Genomic DNA, 21566 nt, shown 5'->3' with positions numbered 1-21566 from the left:
CTCATGTTGCCATGACAACGCCAAGCTCTGAGTGCAACTCGGTTCAAGAGCTCCTAAAACCGGTAAAAACGCGACAAATTTGACTCTGTATTGTTTCTATATGACCCAGTCAGGCAAGAAGTGTCTTACAAAACTACTTTTTTATTTACTAAGCCTCTGTTCTTTGTCCAAGCAGCCTAAACATAAATATATTCGGTTTACAGACGAGCTAACGCGACTGTAGCTTAGCTAACAGGCTTGAAAAGTTTGTTTAGTTTTAACTTTAGCTAGTTTTGGTGAAACCTCCAGTACTGTGAAACGGTTTTAGGGTTATATTTTTTTGCACACTGCACTTTGTATGATCTTTAACGATTCATAAAGACTATCAATTCATTATTTTTTCGTCAGTACCTAAAACGTCTGAATTACTCCAGTAAGCCACTGGAGTAAATATCCATATATTTAGGTTTTTTAAGCAAGGTACAGGCAGGAGAAGCTGTCATGTCTGATCTGCGCAAAGAGAAATTGCAAAAAAAAGACAAGAGGATAGTAAAGCTGGCCGTAGAGGGGAGCCATGGAGCCAGAGGCAAAGACACAACTTTCAGGACTAAAGAGTGAGTACAAAAAGCTAAAATCCACCTTTTGTTATTCTTGTGTTTTTGTCTGCCATCTTATGACAGCTATTCAGAAACCCAGTAATATCTGGAGGTCAGTTAACCACAGTGTGTGTATGTTGTACCCTTCTCCTGGCGTTTGTCTTTCAGCTCTATAAGCACAGTGTCGTGCATAGATGAGCTGCACCACGATGACAACGCCCGCATAGGTGTAGCAATAGAGAATACGTACCAGATGGGTGAGAAAACAGTCGAGTTAAAGCACCACAACACTTTGCATCACAGCAGCAATACAGTGCAAATATAGTACAACTCTGATTCTCAGAGAAAATGTCATATTTGGGCTCCAACTCAAATGCATTTCATCTGACTAGTTTACTTAATTCTGACCACAGATATCACACGTTTAAAATGTTGTCCTTAAACTACTTAAGCACGGAGACAAAACTGAAGATTTAAAGATCAATTGCTTGCACTTACATATCCTACGATCCACAGTATCACACATGAAGTTAGTTTTATTCATGATAGGATTTCTGTTTTATGTTCTTTTAACCACAGGACCTGATAAACGCTTCTCTGTCGCTGCGCTCACAGACATACTACAGGATGTACTCACCAGTTACCTCCAAGAGGAGAGATATGAAGTGGAGTGGTCTCAGAAAATGACAAAAACAATATGTGAGGTGAATAAAAAACCAAACACAACTCTTTCTGAGTGCATTTAAATGTAAGTCTTATTCAGGCTCATTCTTCTCATTGGCTCTCTCAGGTGATAAGAGCCCGTGTGAAGGACTTATTGATCCCCAGATATAAAATTATCATCTTGGTCCACATCGGCCAGCTCAACGGGCAGAGCATGCAGATGGACAGCCGCTGTCTGTGGGACACGTCTAACGACACCTCAGTCTCGTACTCCTTCAAGAACAGATATCTGTACGGTGTGGCAACTGTCTATGCTATTTACGTTGAGTGAATCATGGGCATACTTTGATCTAAATCTCATGGTACATTTCTGCTGTTAAATGTTTATATGTTTTGACATGTTTAAAGTGATCAAACAAGAATTTTAAACCAAAAAATTGTGGTGTTCTTTATTTGTTTTTGCCAGCATGAAAAATGAAATCACATCATTCTAGCAAACATATGAGTGACTGATGATGGGGTGGCGTCCTCTTGCAGAGCACGGCAAAGTTCTGCAGTCTTGTTGACAGCGACGGTTCATCTGTCGTCTCTCGTAGGTCTGGTTTTCTGTTCACTGCTAAAAGACATTAACCTTTGTTTATCAGAAGTCAGTTGTGTTTTTAATTAAGTTCAGAGTTTCAACACACCAAAGGCTAATTCCAATAACTGACAGTTTGGGAAAGCCTCCTCCTTTCCCATCAGTCTTCTCCACCTGGATCGTCCACACGTAAACACCACAAACGCTCGACCGCACAGCACACAACATGCACAGCACCATGACGAGCAGAAGTATGGATCTCCTGTTGTTTGCTCTCAGGAAACATCTGTTGTGCTCAACAGCTTTTATAGAGTCCCCAGTGAGTCCATCATCTTTGGTAACCGTTAACAAGTTTCACAACATGTTTTTGCTATTTACTGAATGAGTGTGTGTATTTATGTGGCTTTTTAGGTGTTTTCATTCTAATAATCTTCGGACGTTTTCCAAATTTTGCAACAGGAACATCCTCCCTGTGTAACAAACAATGTTGTGTCATGTGTTACCTTAACATCCCCAAAACATCCTCAGTCCATTGGAGGCAAAATGTTCTGTTAATATGTCACAACACAGAAAAGCTCTATGAAAAAAAGTTATATCATCTGAGGACTCGACAACATCTAGAAAACATTTTTTGAACGTTGGTTTGGGAACACTCATCCTTTCTTACCGTGTAACACAATCTGTGGCCAGACAACATCTTCCAAACATCCTCTGAATGCTGCGGTTTATGTCTGAGTTTACATTTTATCATTACTGAAATGATAGATATCTTTAAAGCGTTCTTTAACAATTAGACTAAAACATTTTTCAAAACATTATCAGAACTTGTAGATAGCGTTAGTCAGTGTTGCAGGAACACCTTCTGACTGCTGGAGTTTCCTAGTAAAAATATCTTCTGGGAGATTCATAACATCAGTTAGATGGAGTTGTTGCATGATAAGTTTCCATGTGCAGAACTGTTGAAATTTGTTCGGCAAGTTATATATACATAAAACACTTTTGAGGACATTTGGAGTGATTACAACAAAGTACGGAGTTATTTTCCATGAGCTTGACATCTTTCATTAGATTAGATTTCATCTTTATTTTTGAGAGAGCTCAAATGTTCAAGGGTCAATGTTATGAAGGAAACTGAAAGCCTGAAACTCATATATGCCTTCTGGAATAGATATGTTCTAAATATCAGTGGATCAGTACTTCTGCTGTAAAAAAAAATGTCTCAGGAGAGGAACTAACATCAGCGCCATTTCCACCATACTGTATTCAGGCAACTTAAAAACCTATTTCTTATAAATAATGACGTAATTTTAGAGTATTTAAATGTAGACAACTCGTATATAATGAAATCTAAAACATGTCTAAAATGATCTGATTTATATTCATGAGTAAAGTTTAACATGTAGTGTGTATGAAACAGACGTGCAGCCCGCCGCCTGAAGCATCACGCTCTTTATACTGCAGGTGGGCGGGGCTCTACATCCGGGAACCGCCGCTGACCCCTGACGTGACCCTGCAGGATTGCAAACATGGCGGAGGTAAGAAAGTGAAATAAATATTCGGAAAAAATAAATTTATACTGCAGGATAGTTAGTCCAGTCGAATGTGAACGTCGTTTGCGCGTTATAGCTTTCGCGCGCGAAATTACGTACGAGCAGTTTGCGTCGCTGGACAACAAACATTTCTCGACTCAAGCATGTTTAGTAAACTTCGGATTTAGCTAACGTTAGCTCGGCTAGCCCCGACGGAAGGTAGCTGCGGCGTTAGCGATGTTACTTCGCGGTTTTCTTTCAGAACACTTCGCCGTGCGCGTTAACGTCTTTAATCGGGTACGTAGCGGGGGTTTCGTGGTTCTGACATGTTCTGTGTTGTTTTCGGGTCGTTATTTGCGGGCAGTTGGTACCAAGCTCAACTTGGACGCGTTAGCGTCAATATACGGCATAAAGGAGAATTAACTAGCTTGTAAGTTGCGGTGTAAGTGAGCGAGTTGAGAGAATTAACCAGCACTCGGCTGCTGTAGCTCACCGTGGCGGAGTTAGACGCTGTGCCTGTGATATTGTCGTTCCTCGGATGCTGCCTGTATTTTCCCCGCAGGATGCGCTGGCAGCATTCTTTGTTTCTTGTCTTGCTGAACTGCAGGCAGCTTTTAGGGCACCGGGTCGGGCGCGCTTTTTCTCAACTCCCGTCTACGTTCCTCTGCCGGACCAACTTGAATATGTCACGTTGTACACACGTTATAACTCGATTGTTAAGCGCTAATAATGAAATGGTAGCATCTGAAGCTGTTCTTCAACTTTATTTATGCTCCTGTTTTTGTGTTTTTCAGCCCTCCCTCGGGAACTCGAGCCCAGGTAACTCACACACAGCTGGAGCCTTCCTGCTGTTGTTATAGGTTTGAAATCTGTTGTCCAAACTTAGATTAAATACAGTTTGATACGTACATTTAAACAAGAAGTTAATTGTTTATTAACTGTTTAGCGTTTTCTGATAACTTGTTTACACCGGAAATACCCCTAAATCGTAGTGAAATATGTTTTTAATTATGATTATTTTAAAACTACAAAATGCTTTTTTTCTTTCTTTTTTAAACCTATATATTATAAAATAGTATAACATATGCTGTATTTCTGCAGTGTTTTCAGGCTAAGGGTGGATGATGAGATTGTATTTTAGATGGATTATATATATATTAAACTGTCATGAGGAATCTTCAATCCTACTATCTACAAATCTGAAATATTGTCAGACCAGTGCGCTCCAAAAACTCAACGCTTCACTCACACCATCATTTTCTCCTGCTTGTACGACTGCAGCTTGTCGCTCACTTGCCTAGACAATGCCTGTTGTTTTACACGCTAACAAACACTTGACACAGATCCCACGGTACTCCGGTTCTCTGAGAATTACACTGGGTTTGTCGTAGAATTCAATTTAAGGATCTGTATTATACCTTCAGGTCTCTTCATGGTCTGGCTCAGAGCTGTTAACCCCTTTATCTGCACCTCAAATCAGAGAATCATGTAAAAATTTAGCTAAAATTTGAAACAAAGGAGGGTCATAATTTTATTGTTTCAGGCCCAAAGCTGTGAAACACGCTCCCCGTTACTGTCCGAACAGCTGTGAGTGCCACAGTTCAAAGAAAAACTTGACCATCGTATGAAATAAAACTCATAAATGCACAACTACTTGGTAATAATAATTTTTTGTTTTAAACGTAGTTTTTGTTGTTTTTTAATGTTATCATTTCAACATTTAAACACAGTTCAACAGTTTATTTTCCTTTTTCTTGGCTGTATAAAAAACCCTCCATAGACGATAGAGGATGACAATTGAAGAGAGTAATAGCAGTTAAAACCCCCTCCAGAACATAAGGTTATAAACACACATCGTAGTCAGAGGCAGGATGGCAGCACTTTGACACCGAGCAGGATGAAAACTTTATTGCAACAATAAGGGTAGCATTGGTTCCCATCTTTTAGTAAAGATGGTTTTCTGAAGTCTTAGTGAGAATGTAATCGGCTCCATTTGATAAATATCTCAGACTTGTATGAGGGAGGTTCTGGTTCCAACCATCTGATGGTTATGGACGTTAAGGCGGCAGTGGTTAGGATATTCAAAAGGTATTTATCTGCCCTCTTGTCCAGACCCTCAGCTATTACCCCCGGCATTGAAAACCTCCCTCCAAAACACACTTAACTCCCAAAGTATGTGGGTGTGATTAGCTATATAGGCGCCACAGTTCCTCCAGCATGAACTGGGATATTGTGGACCCATCCTGGACTCTATTGCTGGAGTTCAAAAATATCTCGTGATTATTTCCCATTTAAATTCCCTCCATGTGTTAGAATTTGTAAACGTAACATTAGTGGGGTAAAGTACTTTAGAAGGAATCATTTCCCCAAAAAGTTTTAGTTGAATTAAAAAGAAAAACAAATGAATATAAAATGACACATCTGCCCACCCCTGAATATGTCTGTAATCCATGTATATATTCAAACAAAAGTACTGACCGTATCTTTATTGCATTTGCTAAACATTTTCTCTCATCATGTTCACACTCTAAATTTATCTCTACTTGTGGTTGATCTTCCAGGAGGTTCAGCAGGTTCCGATGACCATGATTTTGATCCATCAGCTGACATGCTCGTCCACGACTTCGACGACGAACGAACCCTGGAGGAAGAAGAGATGTTGGAGGCAGCAGATGACACCAACGCCAATGAGATTGAAGATCTTGCAAGGGTTCGTGTCGAGTTTTCTAATATGTAATAATGTCAGTTTCTAGCTCTCAGACTTGATTAAGGGCAGGTAAAATGTTTGTTATACACGAGAATAATTATTTAGGTCTTCTACTACTTTAAATCGGTTCACAAATGCTGAAAATCGGACACCGTGAGGACAAGGTGCAGCTGTCAGAAAGCTTGCTGTATGTAGGAGGACTGGGCGATATAGCTAAAGAAATATTTAATCTGAAATTATTTGTCATTATTAACAACTTATTTTTAACACAGACCAGGAAAAAAAAAAGGTTTTGTTTGAATTTAACCAATTTCAAAGTACACAGGTGGTCATTTTAATGTTAATTCAAGACTGAGAAGCACAAATAAAAACATTAACATGCATAAATACACAAGGATAAACTAATGATCGCACCATGGAATAAGAAAAGGTACAGGTAAAACTGGGAGGTAACCAGGTTCTGGAGGCCTGAACGAGTGTCACATGACGGGACCCTGAACCTGCAAATTACAAACTTAGGAAATACATTCTGCAGCGTTTCTCACCTGGTGTTTAAAATGTCATTTCAGTGGGTTTACAGATTCGTGTGACAATCATGCTTTTGGTGATTTCTCATGTGGTTCTGCTTCATCACAGGATTTAAATTTGTTTCTAGTTAATATTGAACTAAAGGCTGACTTTTAAAAAAAAAAAGATGCTGCAATATATGCCAGAAAATTGCAATTACATAATTTCCCCCAAATTGTTCAGTCTGATTCTAAGTCTGATTGTGACACCAAGACCTGGAGTCGGCATCAAACTGTTGAAATTATTCTTGTCTTTTCTTACAGTTTAAAAAACGATGTCGCTTTTGTCTTATCAGGAGGGCGAGATGCCCATTCATGAGCTGCTGAGTCTCTACGGTTACGGGGGCAGATCGCCAGCAGATGATGATGAGGACGAAGAGGAGGAGCCTGAGGAAGAAGAGGATGACGACGACGAGGATGAGGAAGAAGACCTCGACAACGATGAGAGCAGCAGGAGCACCGGCGAACTGAAAAGAAATGAGGTACGCTGGTTGGTTTTTCATGGGGGTGTTGACGGTGACGTGGCTTCCAGAAACCGAAATGTCGATTTTCATATCATCAGCCGATAGTGAAGCCTCTTGCTGATCTTCTTCAGCTACTAACATATGTGTCGACAACTATAGCAAGCTAGTAGGCATAAACTTGAAAACTGGACAGAAATGGTCTGACAGCATTTGTGTCTTCAGCGGCCTTATGATAGCTCATGACCTCTCTGTATACGGTGGGTTAAACTGAACATAGTCGGTATGAATGCCATGTGACTGATTACAGCTTTGTTCCTCCTTTCTTTGTGTTTCCAGGGTGAGGATGTAAAGAACTCGTCAGGGCAGGCGGGGGAGGCCCAGTCAACATCCGAGGGTCGGACGCGCTCGGTCAGGTCGCTCGGCACAGCAGAACTCATTCGCCCCCAGAAACTAAAGTACTTTGAAAGTATGTGCTGTCCTGTTTTCTTGTCTTTTCTCCTGTCGCAACTTTACTTGAGATGTTGATGGATATATTAGAAACCAGGTTGAGTGGATACCGTCTTGTGTCTCAGGTAATAATGACGCAGAGGAGGAGTCGGATGAAGATGAGGACTATGTTCCATCTGAAGACTGGAAAAAGGTGTGTGAGAGCTCCGCTGATCAGACATTTGCACCGTGAGGTTACAGCTGAGTCTGTTAAACATCTGGCAGAACAAAAACAGAAGATTTTGTTTACAAGCCATATTTATTTATATCAACTGAAAGTCCTTCAGACTTCTAGAAATACGCAGCTGTCAGATTTGGTCGTCACTGCACTGGATTTCTGGCTTTCAAAATCATACTGTGAGCGCTGCAGAAATACTAAACTGGACTTCTCACAGTGAACTTCAAGAGCAGAACAATATATGCAGGGGAATCCAAATCTGTGCAGAAATGACTGTGTGTTCATGTTGTAGAGAAAGATGAGATTTGATCCCAGCCCGTCTTGTTCGGTGCAATAAATGAATACGTGATCCAACTCATGCTGAATCTGAACAGTGTTTGTCCCAACAGGAGATCATGGTGGGCTCCATGTATCAGGCAGAGACTCCCGTCGGCCTGTGTAAATACAAAGACAACGAGAAAGGTACGCTGGCTGTTGGTGTGTCTCCCTGTTGACGTCTGCATGTGGATCCTACAGCGTTGATATCTCATTGTTCTTTTTGCCTGAACCCGTCCTTTAGTTTATGAAAACGACGACCAGTTATTGTGGAACCCCGAGTGTCTCCCCGAAGGCAAAGTTGTGGAGTTCTTGACGGAAGCGTCGAGGCGAACGGGAGATGAGAAGGGAGTGGACGCAATCCCAGAGGGATCCCATATCAAAGACAACGAACAAGTGAGCGCAACACATCTGTGGCTTGTCATAAATCTCACAAAGATCGCCTCATCGTACGTGTAACTGTTTACATGAGTGATCTAAACGTGTTTGTTTCCCTGCAGGCATTGTATGAACTAGTGAAATGTGACTTTGACACGGAGGAAGCTTTAAGAAGACTAAGATTTAATGTAAAAGCAGCCAGAGGTAAGCAGACCCTGTTGAAACATTTAGCTCTGGTGTCCTACACATGGATTATTGAGCCTCATAAAGATTTTACAACAGATGTAACATGAATTAATCACTGACCTCCTCTGCTGCAGAAGAATTATCTGTCTGGACCGAAGAGGAATGTAGAAATTTTGAACAAGGACTAAAAGCTTATGGCAAAGACTTTCATTTAATACAGGCCAACAAGGTAAGAGAACCGTATTTAACCACTTCTGATCATCATCATCACATATTTACTGCACTCATATAATTTTAATGGCATCAACTTAAGATCTGTATTCATGTGTTTTCTGTTGCTGCGGTTTGATCTTTGCTGCTTTCTGAGACAAATCAAATTAATCTGTTTTTAAAATGTTTGTAGCCGATTTGGCTCTCGTCAGAACCGTAATTTGATTTGTCTCTCATGTGAACTTGTACTGAACTGATCTGTTCAGACGATGGTAATAATGGTTATTTCATGTCTGCTGAATTAAATCTTTCAGGTGAGAACTAGGTCTGTAGGAGAATGTGTGGCCTTTTATTACATGTGGAAGAAGTCTGAGCGTTATGATTTCTTTGCACAGCAAACCAGACTTGGGAAAAGGAAATACAACCTTCACCCTGGTGTAACGTAAGTCTGCTTTAAAAAATACGTGCTGTTGTGAAGGAACGTTGCAAATACAGAGCTGATGTTTCATGATGAATGTGTTTGTTGTTTGTAATATTTTGATAGAAATGTTGTGATTCCAAAGATCATAACCGCTAATGGAAAACTTATTGTTTTGTGAGGATAAATCAGCCTCTGGTGGGTCCTTCCTTGTAGATGCTCATAAATCTTTATTCGCATTTGCAGATCTTGCTGTCGAGAAAGGTTGTGTCAGGTCTTTACATTTAGAAAGCATTAGCAAAGTGTGGGGCTTGATTCATGGATGACTTCCCCATGAAAGGTTCTGCAGATTTACCATCTAGTCTCAAATAACAAAATGTGGTGTCTTGTTTGCTTTTCATACTGACGCTACGCTACATACATACTACTGAGAAATCAGATTTAACAACAAAATCTGAGTTGAGCATCAAGTCCTGCAGTGTGAACGTGGCCAATCTGTGGGATTGTTCAGTCAGATAATACGCCGTTATCCTGATTGGTGACATAAAATGTCATGTAGGAGTCAGAATCCAAGGCTGTCGGTATGTTAAGGCTGTTTTTATGGGTTCTGTTCGTTTTTCCTAAAAACTTGCCGGATAGCAAGGTTTAGGATTGTTAAGGGTCAGATTATCGAGTCACGACTGTATTTACATATTAGCTCTTTCTCTGTTGAAATATTCCAGTCGGCTGATGGATTTATATCGAGGAAGCACACAGAGCGTTATGTGCAGCATCAACGCTGAGTCCTACGTAGGCAACCAGATATAATTACAGCTTATGTCAACTAGTGGTGCATGAACCTGCAAAACCCAACATGTTGCCCAAATTCACATTCCTTCCTCTCAGCTGAATTGCTCTCTGAATTTTTATTGCAGCTGAAACTCGTTTGACTGCGACGAAGCACTGACGAGAAAAAAACTATCTGCAGTTTGCCTCAGATGTAATCATATTTACAGTCTGCATCAGCTACAAGGGTGTAGAGATGGACCAAACCTGAATGACTCATGATATATGTTAATGTTGACATGTTGTTGTCTGTGCAACGCAGTCACTGCTTTGAGGTTAACATGAATTAAGAGTCCGGGACCCAGACAGTCTCTCTTCATCGTTATAAAAACACGTCGCTGTTCTCGGCATTTTATGATGTTAAAATTTCACAATTTTTAATATTTTTGTCCTTGATATTGAGTGAATATAAAAACAGCTGCAAGTATTATCACATCAAGCCGTGGAAGGTCTGGATAGCCTCAGATGTTGTGAATTAAACAAGATACAGTATGAATGACTAGCCCTTATAATAACCAAGATAAGAGTGAAAAACTAGAAGTAGTGAAATTACCCTGAAAGTAACCGAGGGCTCATCGGGCTAAGTACAAACTCTTTTTATGTATTATAGATTTAGTATAATAACTTCTGCCAAGACTGAACGGTTTGTCGAGCCAAAGAAATAGCAGCAGTCGAGCCAGAATTAAACCCATAAAGACAAAGCTATCCAGACTAACTTTATCTGTCATGATGGATCTTATTGCACCATAATCATGAGCTTTGTGTACCTGATGATGTTGCTGCATCTCAGGGTGAACACATGGGAGGTGGCACGTACACAACCACAGCAGGCCATCCACTAGACACGTGTTGAAACAAGACGCTCGCTTCAAACTGTACATTTGAGTGTGTTGCACCTAAAGGAGGACCCACCAGTGCTCACTGTTAGATTAGACACTGCACACTTTATAAAACCAGATCTATAGTTGTGTGTAACGAGAGTGTGCGCTGCTGTGTGTCGCCAGAGACTACATGGACAGATTACTGGACGAGACAGAGAGTGCAACATCCAGCAGGGCGGCATCGCCTCCTCCCACCACCTCCAGCAGCAGCACCAGCCACTCAGAGAGGGAAGACAGCAGCAGCCAGAACGGTGAGTGGATACAGAGATAGAACTCCGAAATGACTTTAGTGCAATATAGCAAAATTAGAACGTCATAAATCACAAACAAAAAAAACTATTATGTAGTTTGAAGGGCTGCAGGGTGGCTCGGTGGTTAGCACCATCGCCTCGCAGCTAGAAGGTTACCGGTTCGTGTCCCAGTGAGGACACCCGGGGTCTTTCTGTGTGGAGTCTCCATGTTCTCCCAGTGGGTTCTCTCCGGGTTCTCCGGCTTCCTTCCCTGAGTCAGCTGGGATAGACTCCAGCCCCCCATGACCCTAGTGAGGATTATGGTGTATAGATGATGGATGGATGGTTTGTTAATTGCTAACGCCACAAGTGATATCCCATTCCCCCTGCTGTATTCAGATAAAGACTGAAATCTGACAGAGTAATATCCTAAACCTTCTCAGGTTTTGTAGTTTTGGAGATCCAACCCTTTCCACTCACGTCATCTTTTTTTTTTAAACAGGTATCGCAAGCCACAACTCAACCCACCCGGTGGACGGCGCTCCGCTGCCTCCAGCAAACCAAGTGAAACCTGAGGGAGTCCAGTCCAACGGCCCGTCACACCCGTCAGCAGAAGCCCCGCCTCCGGTTTCAGACAACAACTCCAACGGTTGCAGCCAACCCACGGCTCCCAGCCACGACAGAAACGGCTCCCTGGAGCCCCTGCTAGACCACAGAGACACGGCGGCGGTGGCTCACGACAGGCCGGCCAAGAGGTGCAGGACGGAGGCCGAGCCTTTAGGCCAAAGTGAGGTGGAACCATCCAGAACGCAGGAGAACTGAAGGCTGCAGAGCTCGGCAATGTTGACTAACAGACAAAATACGTCGCTACTTCTCCACCGACGGGTAGTTTAGGGGAGCGGAGGACGAGGAAGATTGACCCGTGAGCGCCTCAGAGACTCACTGAAAATCAGCAGCCGGTCCTCCAGGAGGGGCAGCAGCCGCCCCAGCTCAGCCCCCCGTCCCTCCATCCCATCCATGTACCGACTACCCACAAAGCTCATCCCAAAGTACCACAGCTAGTTCATGTCCTACAAAACATCTTCTACCCATCGGCTCCCTTTTTCGGAGACTGACAAAATTTTTTGCCAAGAATTTCCTTTTTTTTTTTTTTTCTATTTGTACTTTAAAGAAGATAAATCACCTGTGATATTTTTTTACACAAGAGATATTTATATTTTTTAACGAAGAAAAAAAACAAATCTAACGATGGGTCATTTGCTGTTCAAGCCATTTGTTTGCTGTTAAGAATCCGATCATGAGACGGGACGTGTTTTTAACCATGATGTGCTTAAGTTGTCAAAAAGATGCAAATTTAGGCAAAAACAAGAGGCCGCCGCCGCCGGCTCTCGTTAGTCGCACTTTGATTGTACGTTTCTCGTCCGTGTCGATGAGGAGTCGTGTCAGAACCCAGCAGAAACACATCTTCACTCCCTCACTTCGTTCTCCATCACGGCCGTGTGTTTTAGGATAAATAAGCCGACGGGTTTGTTTGTGTAAAGCAGCTGACATCAGTGATGTCCTGTAAGATAACTCATGTAGAAGATCTCTGTATTTTTGGATTTTCATAGTCAGTGCTTTGCTCAACGCTTTGTTTTTACTAGACAGAATGTTTGTGATTTTTCATGTAAAGTTTGTATAGATTTCTTACCTTGAGCAGTTGGTACATTTTTTTATAACCGTCTGTCCGTTCATCTCTGTTGTTTTCCGGTCCTCCTCGTGGGCTTTTTGCTTTTCGTCGGGAAGCTGTTTTTTTTTTTTTCTTTCTCTTGAGATGGATGTAATGAAAACGTAGCCATTCCTTTTCCCCTCCTCCTCCTCCTCTCTGTTTGGCAGTACTTCTCATTCCTGTGCGAACCTGCTCAAACTCAAAAACGTTTGCAGCGGAAAAGCCCCACGTCGTGGTTCTGTGTGCTGCTTATTCAGAATGCTTAGTTCCCAGCAGAAGCTGCCGTCGTTCCTCAGAGCAGCAGTTGAAACTCGCCCCGGTTGATGTGAACCTGGAAGACTTTAACTCTTGTCAGCGCAGCAGCTGCTCAGCCTGATGTTTTACTTTGTACTCCAGCTTTGAACTTACATTCAGAAATTAAGATAAGTTTGTCTCCGATAATGTTGATCCATGTAGTCTCTTTTTGTTTTGTTTGTTTTATTTCCTTTTTTTTTTTTTTTGAAAATGATGTCCTTTTTTTTCTCTGTAAATGATGACATGAATAAAAATGAAGTGTATTCCAAGACTGACTATGAATTGAATAACATCGGCTATATTTAATAAATGTATTAATAAAGTTGAGTTTGTCATGTTGTGAGTTGTAGAAGAGCAAAAGGAACCCAATGTGATAGAAAGTGTCGTATTTTTAACACGATACTGAGTCAGTGAATGGAAATAGAGCTGAAAAAGTCAAAATAATCTTCATTTTATTGATTTCTCATATAAAAATATCAGTGCCATTACATTCAATCAGTAAAAAAAATTATAAAAATGAGCATATTTTATCTTCATCATTAGTAAAAAAGTTGATTGCATTGCATCAGAAAATACATTTCCATCAAAACTCAAGTGTTTAGATTTAAAAATAAATCCACTGGATGCGATTCTTCAGCGTCGACGCCATGATTTACGCCTTTTCTGTTGAATGTGACATTGTGCAGATGTTACAGATGTTACAGATGGTACAATACAAACACTGTGGGTTTGGTTCATTCAGCAGCTCTTACTTGTTTGCTCCTGGGTGAAGGTGATGTAGGAGTACACCAGGCTGCCAGCAATACTGCAGGAGACAAAGAGACAAACATGTTCTCAAAAAAACCACAAGCCGCATCTCAAAAGTTAACAGCTCAAGCTACAGTCGTCCACAAATGTATTCACACCCTCCCGTTAAAGAAGGAAAAAAACATTGAAATAAGTTGACAAAAGTAATAATAAATAAAAATTTAATGAACATCACGACGTTGCTTTTGAATTGTGGTTCAACAGAAATATAAAAAACAAACACGATGGGACCCGTAAACTGCTCATCAGCAAAGTGCTCTAATTTGTCCAGGACAGTTTTTATTATTTTTTTTTAAATGATTCTTTTCAACCACAATTCAAAAGCTATGTCTTATTTCACTAAATTATAATTTAGCAAATTTTTATTTATTATTACTTTTTCAGTTTCTAGTTATTTGAGGGACTATTGTGAATTTTGCCTTTTTCCTTTAATGGAAGGGGATGAATACATCTGACTGTATGTGTGTGTTTCCTACCTGATGTTAAGACCTAGAAAGTTAGTCCAGGTGAATATGTAGTCTCCACCGAACACCATCCCGATGTAAGTGACGAGAATGTTCTGGGGAACAAATGAATGAATCAGCTTAGAGACAGCAGAGTGTGAACCACAGGAGATCATAAAAACCGGATAATGCTGATACACAGAATGCTTTGTTGTCTATTTCCTGTCTCCATTACCACGGATGAAGATGTGTGATTCATCCACGAGAATAAAAGCCGAGCAGCGAGGAGACAGGACTCACCTTAATGCAGCCGATGATGGAGGTGGTGAGCGCCGAGTTGTACTGCGTGCACAGCATGATGGAGTACATCAGAACAAACCTGCACGACACATGGAGGCAGAGTTAGACACGAACACTACCTGCTAACATACATACAAACAGTAATCTGTTGTGTTTACCCCATGATGCAGGAGAGCACAAACTGCACCACGAACAGCTGATCGGACCAGCCGCTATACTCCAACCCCTGCATAAACAAACACAGCAGCACTGACTCCACCAGCTCGGTAATAAATCAAACACACCACTTTGTTTGAGGAAGACTCCCTCACCGTTTGCAGGTCCCCCGAGTAGTAAGCGTATGCCACCGTGGGGCCGATCATGATGAGGGCGTTGTAGTAGAGCAACCCGTACTTGCCCAGCTCCTACGGGAACAAGCAGCGTGTTATCAGGGATGTCGTAACGGCGTCACACTGCTGCTGCTGCTGCTGCTGATCTGCTCACCTTGGAGTCCAGTTTCTGCTTCACGTACGCCCCGCTGGCCGCCGTCAGAGCGTTGTTCAGCATGATGAAGACATATCCTTCAAGGTCGAACGCTAAGTCGGCGCTACGGAGCAAAAAACAAAGAATGAGATGTGCACTTATAGATACAGCCTGAACGGGATGTTTGTGGTCGACTCACCTGGCAGCAATGAAAGCACCGAAGATCATGGTGAACACTGTCATCTTAATGGACGTGGAGAACGTTTTCCTGTGAGGACGGGGGGAAGGGATTATTGCAGTTTATTTGCTCTCAACAGTCTGGATTCAAGTGTGCAGGGAAAGAGCTAAACTTACTTCAGCAAGATGCCCTCAAACACCATAGTGAGAAAAATACTGAACCTCCTCAGGACTGTGAACATCGGCAAACTGAGAAAGCAAACATACATGTTTATCAGGAAGTTATGGTTTGTGTAATTTAACAGCAGCGGCTAACGAGCTCTCACTTGAGTCGCTGTGTCCCGAACAGTCCTGATATTTGATTCCCGACGTATAAAAGAGGCAGCGGGAACATCTGGAAAGACAGAAAGCTCAAAATTAAGAGTTTTAATCTTTGATGTGACGACTGTTTGAAAATGTGAATCCACTCCTCACCTTGCGTGGTATACTCCGATCCATGTCTGGAAACGAGATCACGCCCAACATCTTCCCGGTCCTCAGAACTACCACAGTAGCCAGCATCTGCAGAGGCCACAGAGCAGGCGGACGCTAAACATCAGGCTCTGTTAGCGAGCAAACAGGAAGTAGAGGTGGTTCAACGTAAGAGGCGCTTACCTGGCCGATTCCGACACATGTTGATGACGGAAATCTGTAAAACACAGAAAACGACTCAATAGTTGTGGGTCAACCTGGAGTTTGCTTTCTGTGATTATGCCTGTTTTAAAGGTTGATTTATGGTATTTTTTAGAGTAAATGAAGCATTTTGGCAGCAGAACGTTATGTAATAACGCTGAAAGTAGCATTTACTAAATGACTGCACTTAAACATAATAACCCAAGGCTGTGCTGATCTCTAATCAGCTCCACCTACAGCGTTAAAATGCTGCTGACACGTTTTATGGATTACACAGGACGCTACGTAGCACCGACAGGGACCATTATTCTACTTTTACTTTTGATGATTGCAAAAAAAAAAAGCAACACTATGCAGCTTTTTCTGCTGATTCACCGACTCTAACATCAGCCACTGCAAGACCGAGCAAGGCTGTAATACAAACAGTTAAAGGCTGTTGATGCTGATGAATATGTGTCATTTGCAAGAGAGGGCTGCAAGGTGTCTCAGTGGTTAGCACCGTTGCCTCACAGCTAGAAGGTCGCCAGTTGGCGTCCCGGTGAGGACACCCGGGATCTTTCTGCGTGGAGTCTCCATGTTCTCCACATGCAGCGTGGGTTCTCTCCGGGTTCTCCAGCTTCCTCCCACAGTCCAGAAACATGTTGAGGTTAATTAGTGATTGTAAATTGTCCGTAGGTGTGAATGTGAGTGGGCTTGGTTGTCTGTCTCTAAGTGTAGCCCTGTGATAGACTGGTTACCTGTCCAGGTGAACCTGCCTTCACCCTGAGTCAGCTGGGATAGACTCCAGCCCCCCATGACCCTAGTGAGGGTTAAGCATTGGATGGATGGATTTTCTGACAGTTCTTTGCTCTGACATTTTGTCCTCTAAGGTCCTATGTGGGACTTTTAAAAATCTGACGCTGCACAAAAAACATTAGTGGATCTGAATGAATCATGGACACATCCCAGACTGTGATCATAGAAAAAATAACCCACCTACCACTTACTTTATGGCAACTTATTTTCACAAAAAAACTACAAACATGCAAACATGCTGGCATTTAAACCCTTAAGATCCTTAACATGAATGAATATATGGTGGTCTAACTTTATTAATAATAATAATATTTATATGTTTCTATCTTTATGGCGTTTTTTCTGGTGCTCTATGGAACTTTTTTCACTTGATGCCTGAGGTTTAATAATAATATACTCACTTGCCTGTTGAGCTGAGAAGTGATGCCGTTTCTACAACACAATTCTAAATTATGAAAAAGTTGCCTGTACCATCCTTTCATTCATTATTCTTCTCTTCTTTGTTTGTGACACGTCACAAAGCCGGCCTGTTAAACTCGGACAGCTTGTGCTGCATCCACAACGCCTGCAGGAAATTAAAGCTTCCTTTTCATAGCTTATCCTATTTATAGGCCGTATCTATGAGCCTATTGGACGAGCTCGAGTTTGTCTGAAGTGCAACTTTTTCCTGAAAACACATGTTTTCGATGCGGCTTCATTATGAATGAAAGTGTTGAAAACACAAACTACTGGTGTTCATCTGCCTCCTGGATATTGCTTAACGCGCACTAATTACGACATGCATGGTGTCATTTATTACCACTTAATATAGAAATTATAAAGTCAAGGAATAAAATAAAGGGTTAGCAACACAAGCTCCCCATTACTGTCAGATCAGCTCAGTTTAAATCAGTTTAAATATTCTATTAGGACCTTTGTAATGTTTTATTGTTGCTCTATGTTGTACCTCCAGTTTTTAAAGGTACTATAAAACTAATTATGTCAAAAGCTACAGATATAAAGTTCATGATCATTGATAAAGTGCGTCTAACCTTTGCTCGAGTGGTAAGTGAGCAAACAGGTCAACCTTCAGGACCGGTGCAGCCACCTCGTAGGCGTGCACGGACGCATTACAGGTGTGCCTCATGAGCAAATATCAGCTCCACACCTCTGACAAAAAAGAAAAACTAAAAGAAACTTTTATGAGGCAGAAGTTCATTATTTTCTGTAAATATTTTTGCTTTTTTTTTGGAGTTTAGATCACAGATGTAAACCGATCATGGTCCAGTTTGTAGGCTTTTGTCTGGGTCAAACATGCAAACATTTATATCAGCGGTGATAGCGAAGGTGTGTCACTGTGAAACTTTAATGCCGCTGGTGTAATCAGGGACAACATTTATGGTTACAGGGCGATACTGTCGATCTTTATATGTTGTATGCGTCTAATATATTTGTTTATATTTGGAAATCAGACTTTAATTAACATGATATAGTTTGTTTTTATGCGAAATATGAAGAAAATACCTCATTTTAAGTTACCCTGCAGGATATAAACTTTAAAATATAAATCTCAGGAATGAAATCAAGACATTTTCAGGTCATTCAGCATCCTTTTTCAACAGTTGTAACTATGGTAATTTGTTTATGTTTCACATATAGGATCCTATTTGTTTGAGTTTGTTTTCATTATTTGTCTAAGTAGCTCTTTTTTAAGTCACTTCTTAAAACACATTTTTATCCTGATTTTATCTAAGTTTTAAGCTTTATTTGTGTGCTTTCTACTTTTATCAGTCATTCTGTGTGCTTGTTGTATTTTAATTTTTGATTTATTTTTATTGGAAAGCACCTTTAAAACACTTCTGTTTTGAAAAGCGCTCTATAAAGAAAGTTTATTGTGTTATTATAAAGCCATTTATACCTTTGCAATACAAGTAAAGTTACTGTCATTGTAATTTTGATGCATTAACAACTAATATAGGGACTACGACCACTATTTGGCAAGTAGAAACTGCATCATGTGAGCTGAAATTGGTCCTTTAAAGCTATTCCAACTGGCAAAATCACCTGAATCTGGTTATAATTCAAGGCACAGAGCAGGTAAACTAATGCAGACACGTGAGGATAACTGCTGCCATGGAAAGTAATCAGATTACGACAGAGGATCACTTTTTGGCACAACACCTCCAACACATCAGGCAGCAGCACTAACTTCACTTTTTTTTTTTTACTGTTTAGAGAACAAACACTTCATATTTTAAACGCTCCTCGCTGTTAAACTGCCTCCATTTATTCGCTGTTTTATTAAAGCTGGTCAAACATCCGACTCGTACTTTGTACTTCTTATTATTTATTCTACCTGTAGCTGGTGAGGACGCTCTTGTTGACGACCACGATGAAGAACGAGCTCACTCCGTAGAACGCCGCCGCCAGCAGCTTCACCAGCACGGTGGGACCGTCGCCGGAGGACGTGTCTCTCTTGCTCCTGGAGGAGGCTGCCCTCCCGGCGGACGAGCTCCTGTCGCCGGCTTCATGTCTCCGTTTGCGGGCCGCCGCCATCACTAACGTCCAGTCAACAACATCAGCGCTAGGACCCAGCTCAAACGGAAAACTGAGAGTCCGTCTGCACATGCGCACAACGTGACGTCTCTATCTGCCGGGCCGAGGCGGAAAGAAGCGAAACATCTGGATGTTAATGTTGTATGAATAATCAAGAATATTAAGATTTTATTTTATTTAAAGAATGACAGCTTTTTGTTTTTTTTACATTTTTAAATTAAGTGTAACCTTAGAAACTTTTAAATTGTGTACTTCAGATTTAAAGTATGTAACTAAGTAGTATGTTTGAGTTGATTTAGTTTTTTTGGGTTCTTGAAAATGCTTCACTTATCTTTAAAATCTCTGCAATCCCTCTTTTATCTGTCTGTATCTGTAATCGCAGCTCTCCAAACCCACGGAGGTGCACATTCATCACAAATGTTCAAAACCTAGAAGGAAGAGGGGTGAAAGAACCAAAAAAAAAAGTTCAGTTTCTTTTTTCCAAAGCTGGATCACTAAGAATCTACACAGATATAACCTTTTTGTGGATGTTTCCTGCTTTTCTGACGCAGCGCAGCCACTTTTGCCACATTCCAGATGAATATTTAGCACATCTGAAGAGAGTTTGTCTGAAAAATCTCACAAAAAAATTATCTAAACATGTTTGAATCCATGGCAGAAAATAAGAGTTAATCCCAAAACCTACAACCAGTGCAGTCTAATACAAACCACCAGTAACGGACTGGGATTTATGGTCATTTGGAGGCTGAGCTTTATTGTTATTTAAGTTAAATTGCCCGATAAAATCAGAAAACAGACTAATATGCAGTCCAGTTGTTAAGGTCTCTCAACTGCAGCTTCCACACTTTCACGACTGATTGCAGAGATTTGCTCGGTTTACCAGTTAAACTACTACTAGCCACGTTTAGCGGCTCGGTGGTTCCGGTTTTGGGCTTTCGATCAGAAGGTTGTTGTTTCACTGCCCCAAAGCGAGGCCCTTAACCCTATCTGCTGCACCCTGACCCCAGCTCAAAAAGCCGGGGTCTGCAAAGACACTGCATTCACTGCACTCTGAGCAGCGACAATAAAGCTGAATCTTATCTAAACAGAGTAAATCAAAGCCCTGTTGGTACTCCACGACCCCCTCGAGTTTCAAGCAATAACGAGTCGGCAGCACATTTGTATACACCTTTAAAATCACAGCATTGATTTGAAACAACCCGACAGCCATCGACAGAATACATGTAACACCTCTAAAGCAATTTATTAGAACAGGGATGTTTGCAGAGGGGGGGAAAGTTTCATCGTCACGTGGCTCAAACAGTCGCACAAGAAAACTGCTCCAGCCGTCTGCGTCGGCGCGTCGCCAGCAAGTCTTTGCAGAGCACAACATGTAAAGCTTTAAATTCACTTCATGTCTTCAGTGTAACGCCCCCCCGCCCCGCCCCATCCCCACGTGAAATATACCCGCTTTATTAAAAACAAGAAAAATAATAAAACGCTCGCTGGCAACGCTGACACAGGCGGCTGAAAGCACCATTAGCTTACATTCTGTAGCTCGTGATTGTTCCACGATGACCGCCGACATTTCTTTCAGACAAATTATGCATTGATGCGTCTGCACTGATAAAAAAACAACAAAAAAATAAACAGCAAATACGGTTGAAAGATTAGGGGGAAGGAAAAATACAACCAATCTTCAGAGGACTGGGTGCTGATAAAACCAAGTGCTTTGAGATCTAAAAGACAGCAGAGATTCACTAAGAGCAAAGATATGTCCATGATCTATCTAGAACTCTCGCCTACATTTCCACAATCACCTCTCAAAAGACAGTATGAACTACTTCAGGCGAGAACTTGCGGCCTACCGTTTGACAATGGCAAGTTCATAGCAGAGGAATACTTAAAATCCTAAGTAACTAGCTGTCAGATTCACACATTCAGCCTCACGCTTTGCTCTACACTCACACACACTCACAGCCACACACACACACACACACACATACTGTATATCCTTAACAAAAAAATACAATATTTGCTTAGTGGTCCTGAAATTACAAGTAGTACAGTCTGTATGACCTAAAGAGGACCAGCCTAGAGATACATTGGGCCCTGGGACACCCCGAAAACACAGGTAGCACATCTGGATCAGGGGATACGAAGCATTACTAACCACTGGTCCACCAAAAAAAAAAAAAAAAAAAAA

At 41.4% G+C, this 21566-nt stretch overlaps 3 protein-coding genes across 4 annotated transcripts; 2 read left to right on the top strand and 1 right to left on the bottom strand.

Annotated features, from left to right (window-relative positions):
• The first annotated feature begins 206 nt into the window (after nt 1-206).
• On the top strand, nt 207-1667 carry dynlt5 (dynein light chain Tctex-type family member 5). Its single transcript, XM_008289270.1, has 4 exons — nt 207-593; nt 744-832; nt 1155-1279; nt 1366-1667. Exons 1-4 carry the CDS (start codon nt 481-483, stop codon nt 1567-1569), a joined length of 531 nt encoding a protein of 176 aa, XP_008287492.1. The 5' UTR covers nt 207-480; the 3' UTR covers nt 1570-1667.
• A 1624-nt stretch (nt 1668-3291) lies between these two features.
• mier1b (mesoderm induction early response 1b, transcriptional regulator) lies at nt 3292-13517 on the top strand. 2 transcript variants are annotated; one of them, XM_008289149.1, is made up of 13 exons: nt 3292-3350; nt 4139-4163; nt 5906-6054; nt 6914-7099; nt 7418-7547; nt 7654-7721; nt 8135-8207; nt 8305-8456; nt 8561-8642; nt 8759-8853; nt 9230-9276; nt 11082-11209; nt 11691-13517. In XM_008289149.1, the coding sequence occupies exons 1-13, from the start codon at nt 3342-3344 to the stop codon at nt 12008-12010; spliced, it is 1464 nt and encodes a 487-aa protein (XP_008287371.1). In that variant the 5' UTR covers nt 3292-3341; the 3' UTR covers nt 12011-13517. The 2 variants fall into 2 exon arrangements, with proteins under 2 accessions (XP_008287371.1, XP_008287294.1); XM_008289072.1 differs by having other exon boundaries at nt 9149-9276.
• Nucleotides 13518-13625: 108 nt separating this feature from the next.
• On the bottom strand, nt 13626-19404 carry LOC103362546 (UDP-N-acetylglucosamine/UDP-glucose/GDP-mannose transporter-like). Its single transcript, XM_008288961.1, has 13 exons — nt 19182-19404; nt 16034-16067; nt 15854-15940; nt 15706-15773; nt 15557-15628; nt 15402-15470; nt 15224-15326; nt 15052-15144; nt 14899-14966; nt 14741-14819; nt 14474-14556; nt 13943-13995; nt 13626-13853 (listed from the first exon to the last, which is right to left on the bottom strand). Exons 1-13 carry the CDS (start codon nt 19379-19381, stop codon nt 13843-13845), a joined length of 1020 nt encoding a protein of 339 aa, XP_008287183.1. The 5' UTR covers nt 19382-19404; the 3' UTR covers nt 13626-13842.
• Nucleotides 19405-21566: the final 2162 nt, after the last annotated feature.

The sequence above is a fragment of the Stegastes partitus genome, unplaced genomic scaffold (genome assembly GCF_000690725.1).
Source record: "Stegastes partitus isolate 25-593 unplaced genomic scaffold, Stegastes_partitus-1.0.2 Scaffold0, whole genome shotgun sequence".
In the NCBI taxonomy this organism is placed as follows: domain Eukaryota; kingdom Metazoa; phylum Chordata; class Actinopteri; family Pomacentridae; genus Stegastes; species Stegastes partitus.
The sequence above is the reverse complement of the archived record's forward strand: the minus strand, read 5'-3'. Positions and strand labels throughout refer to the sequence as shown.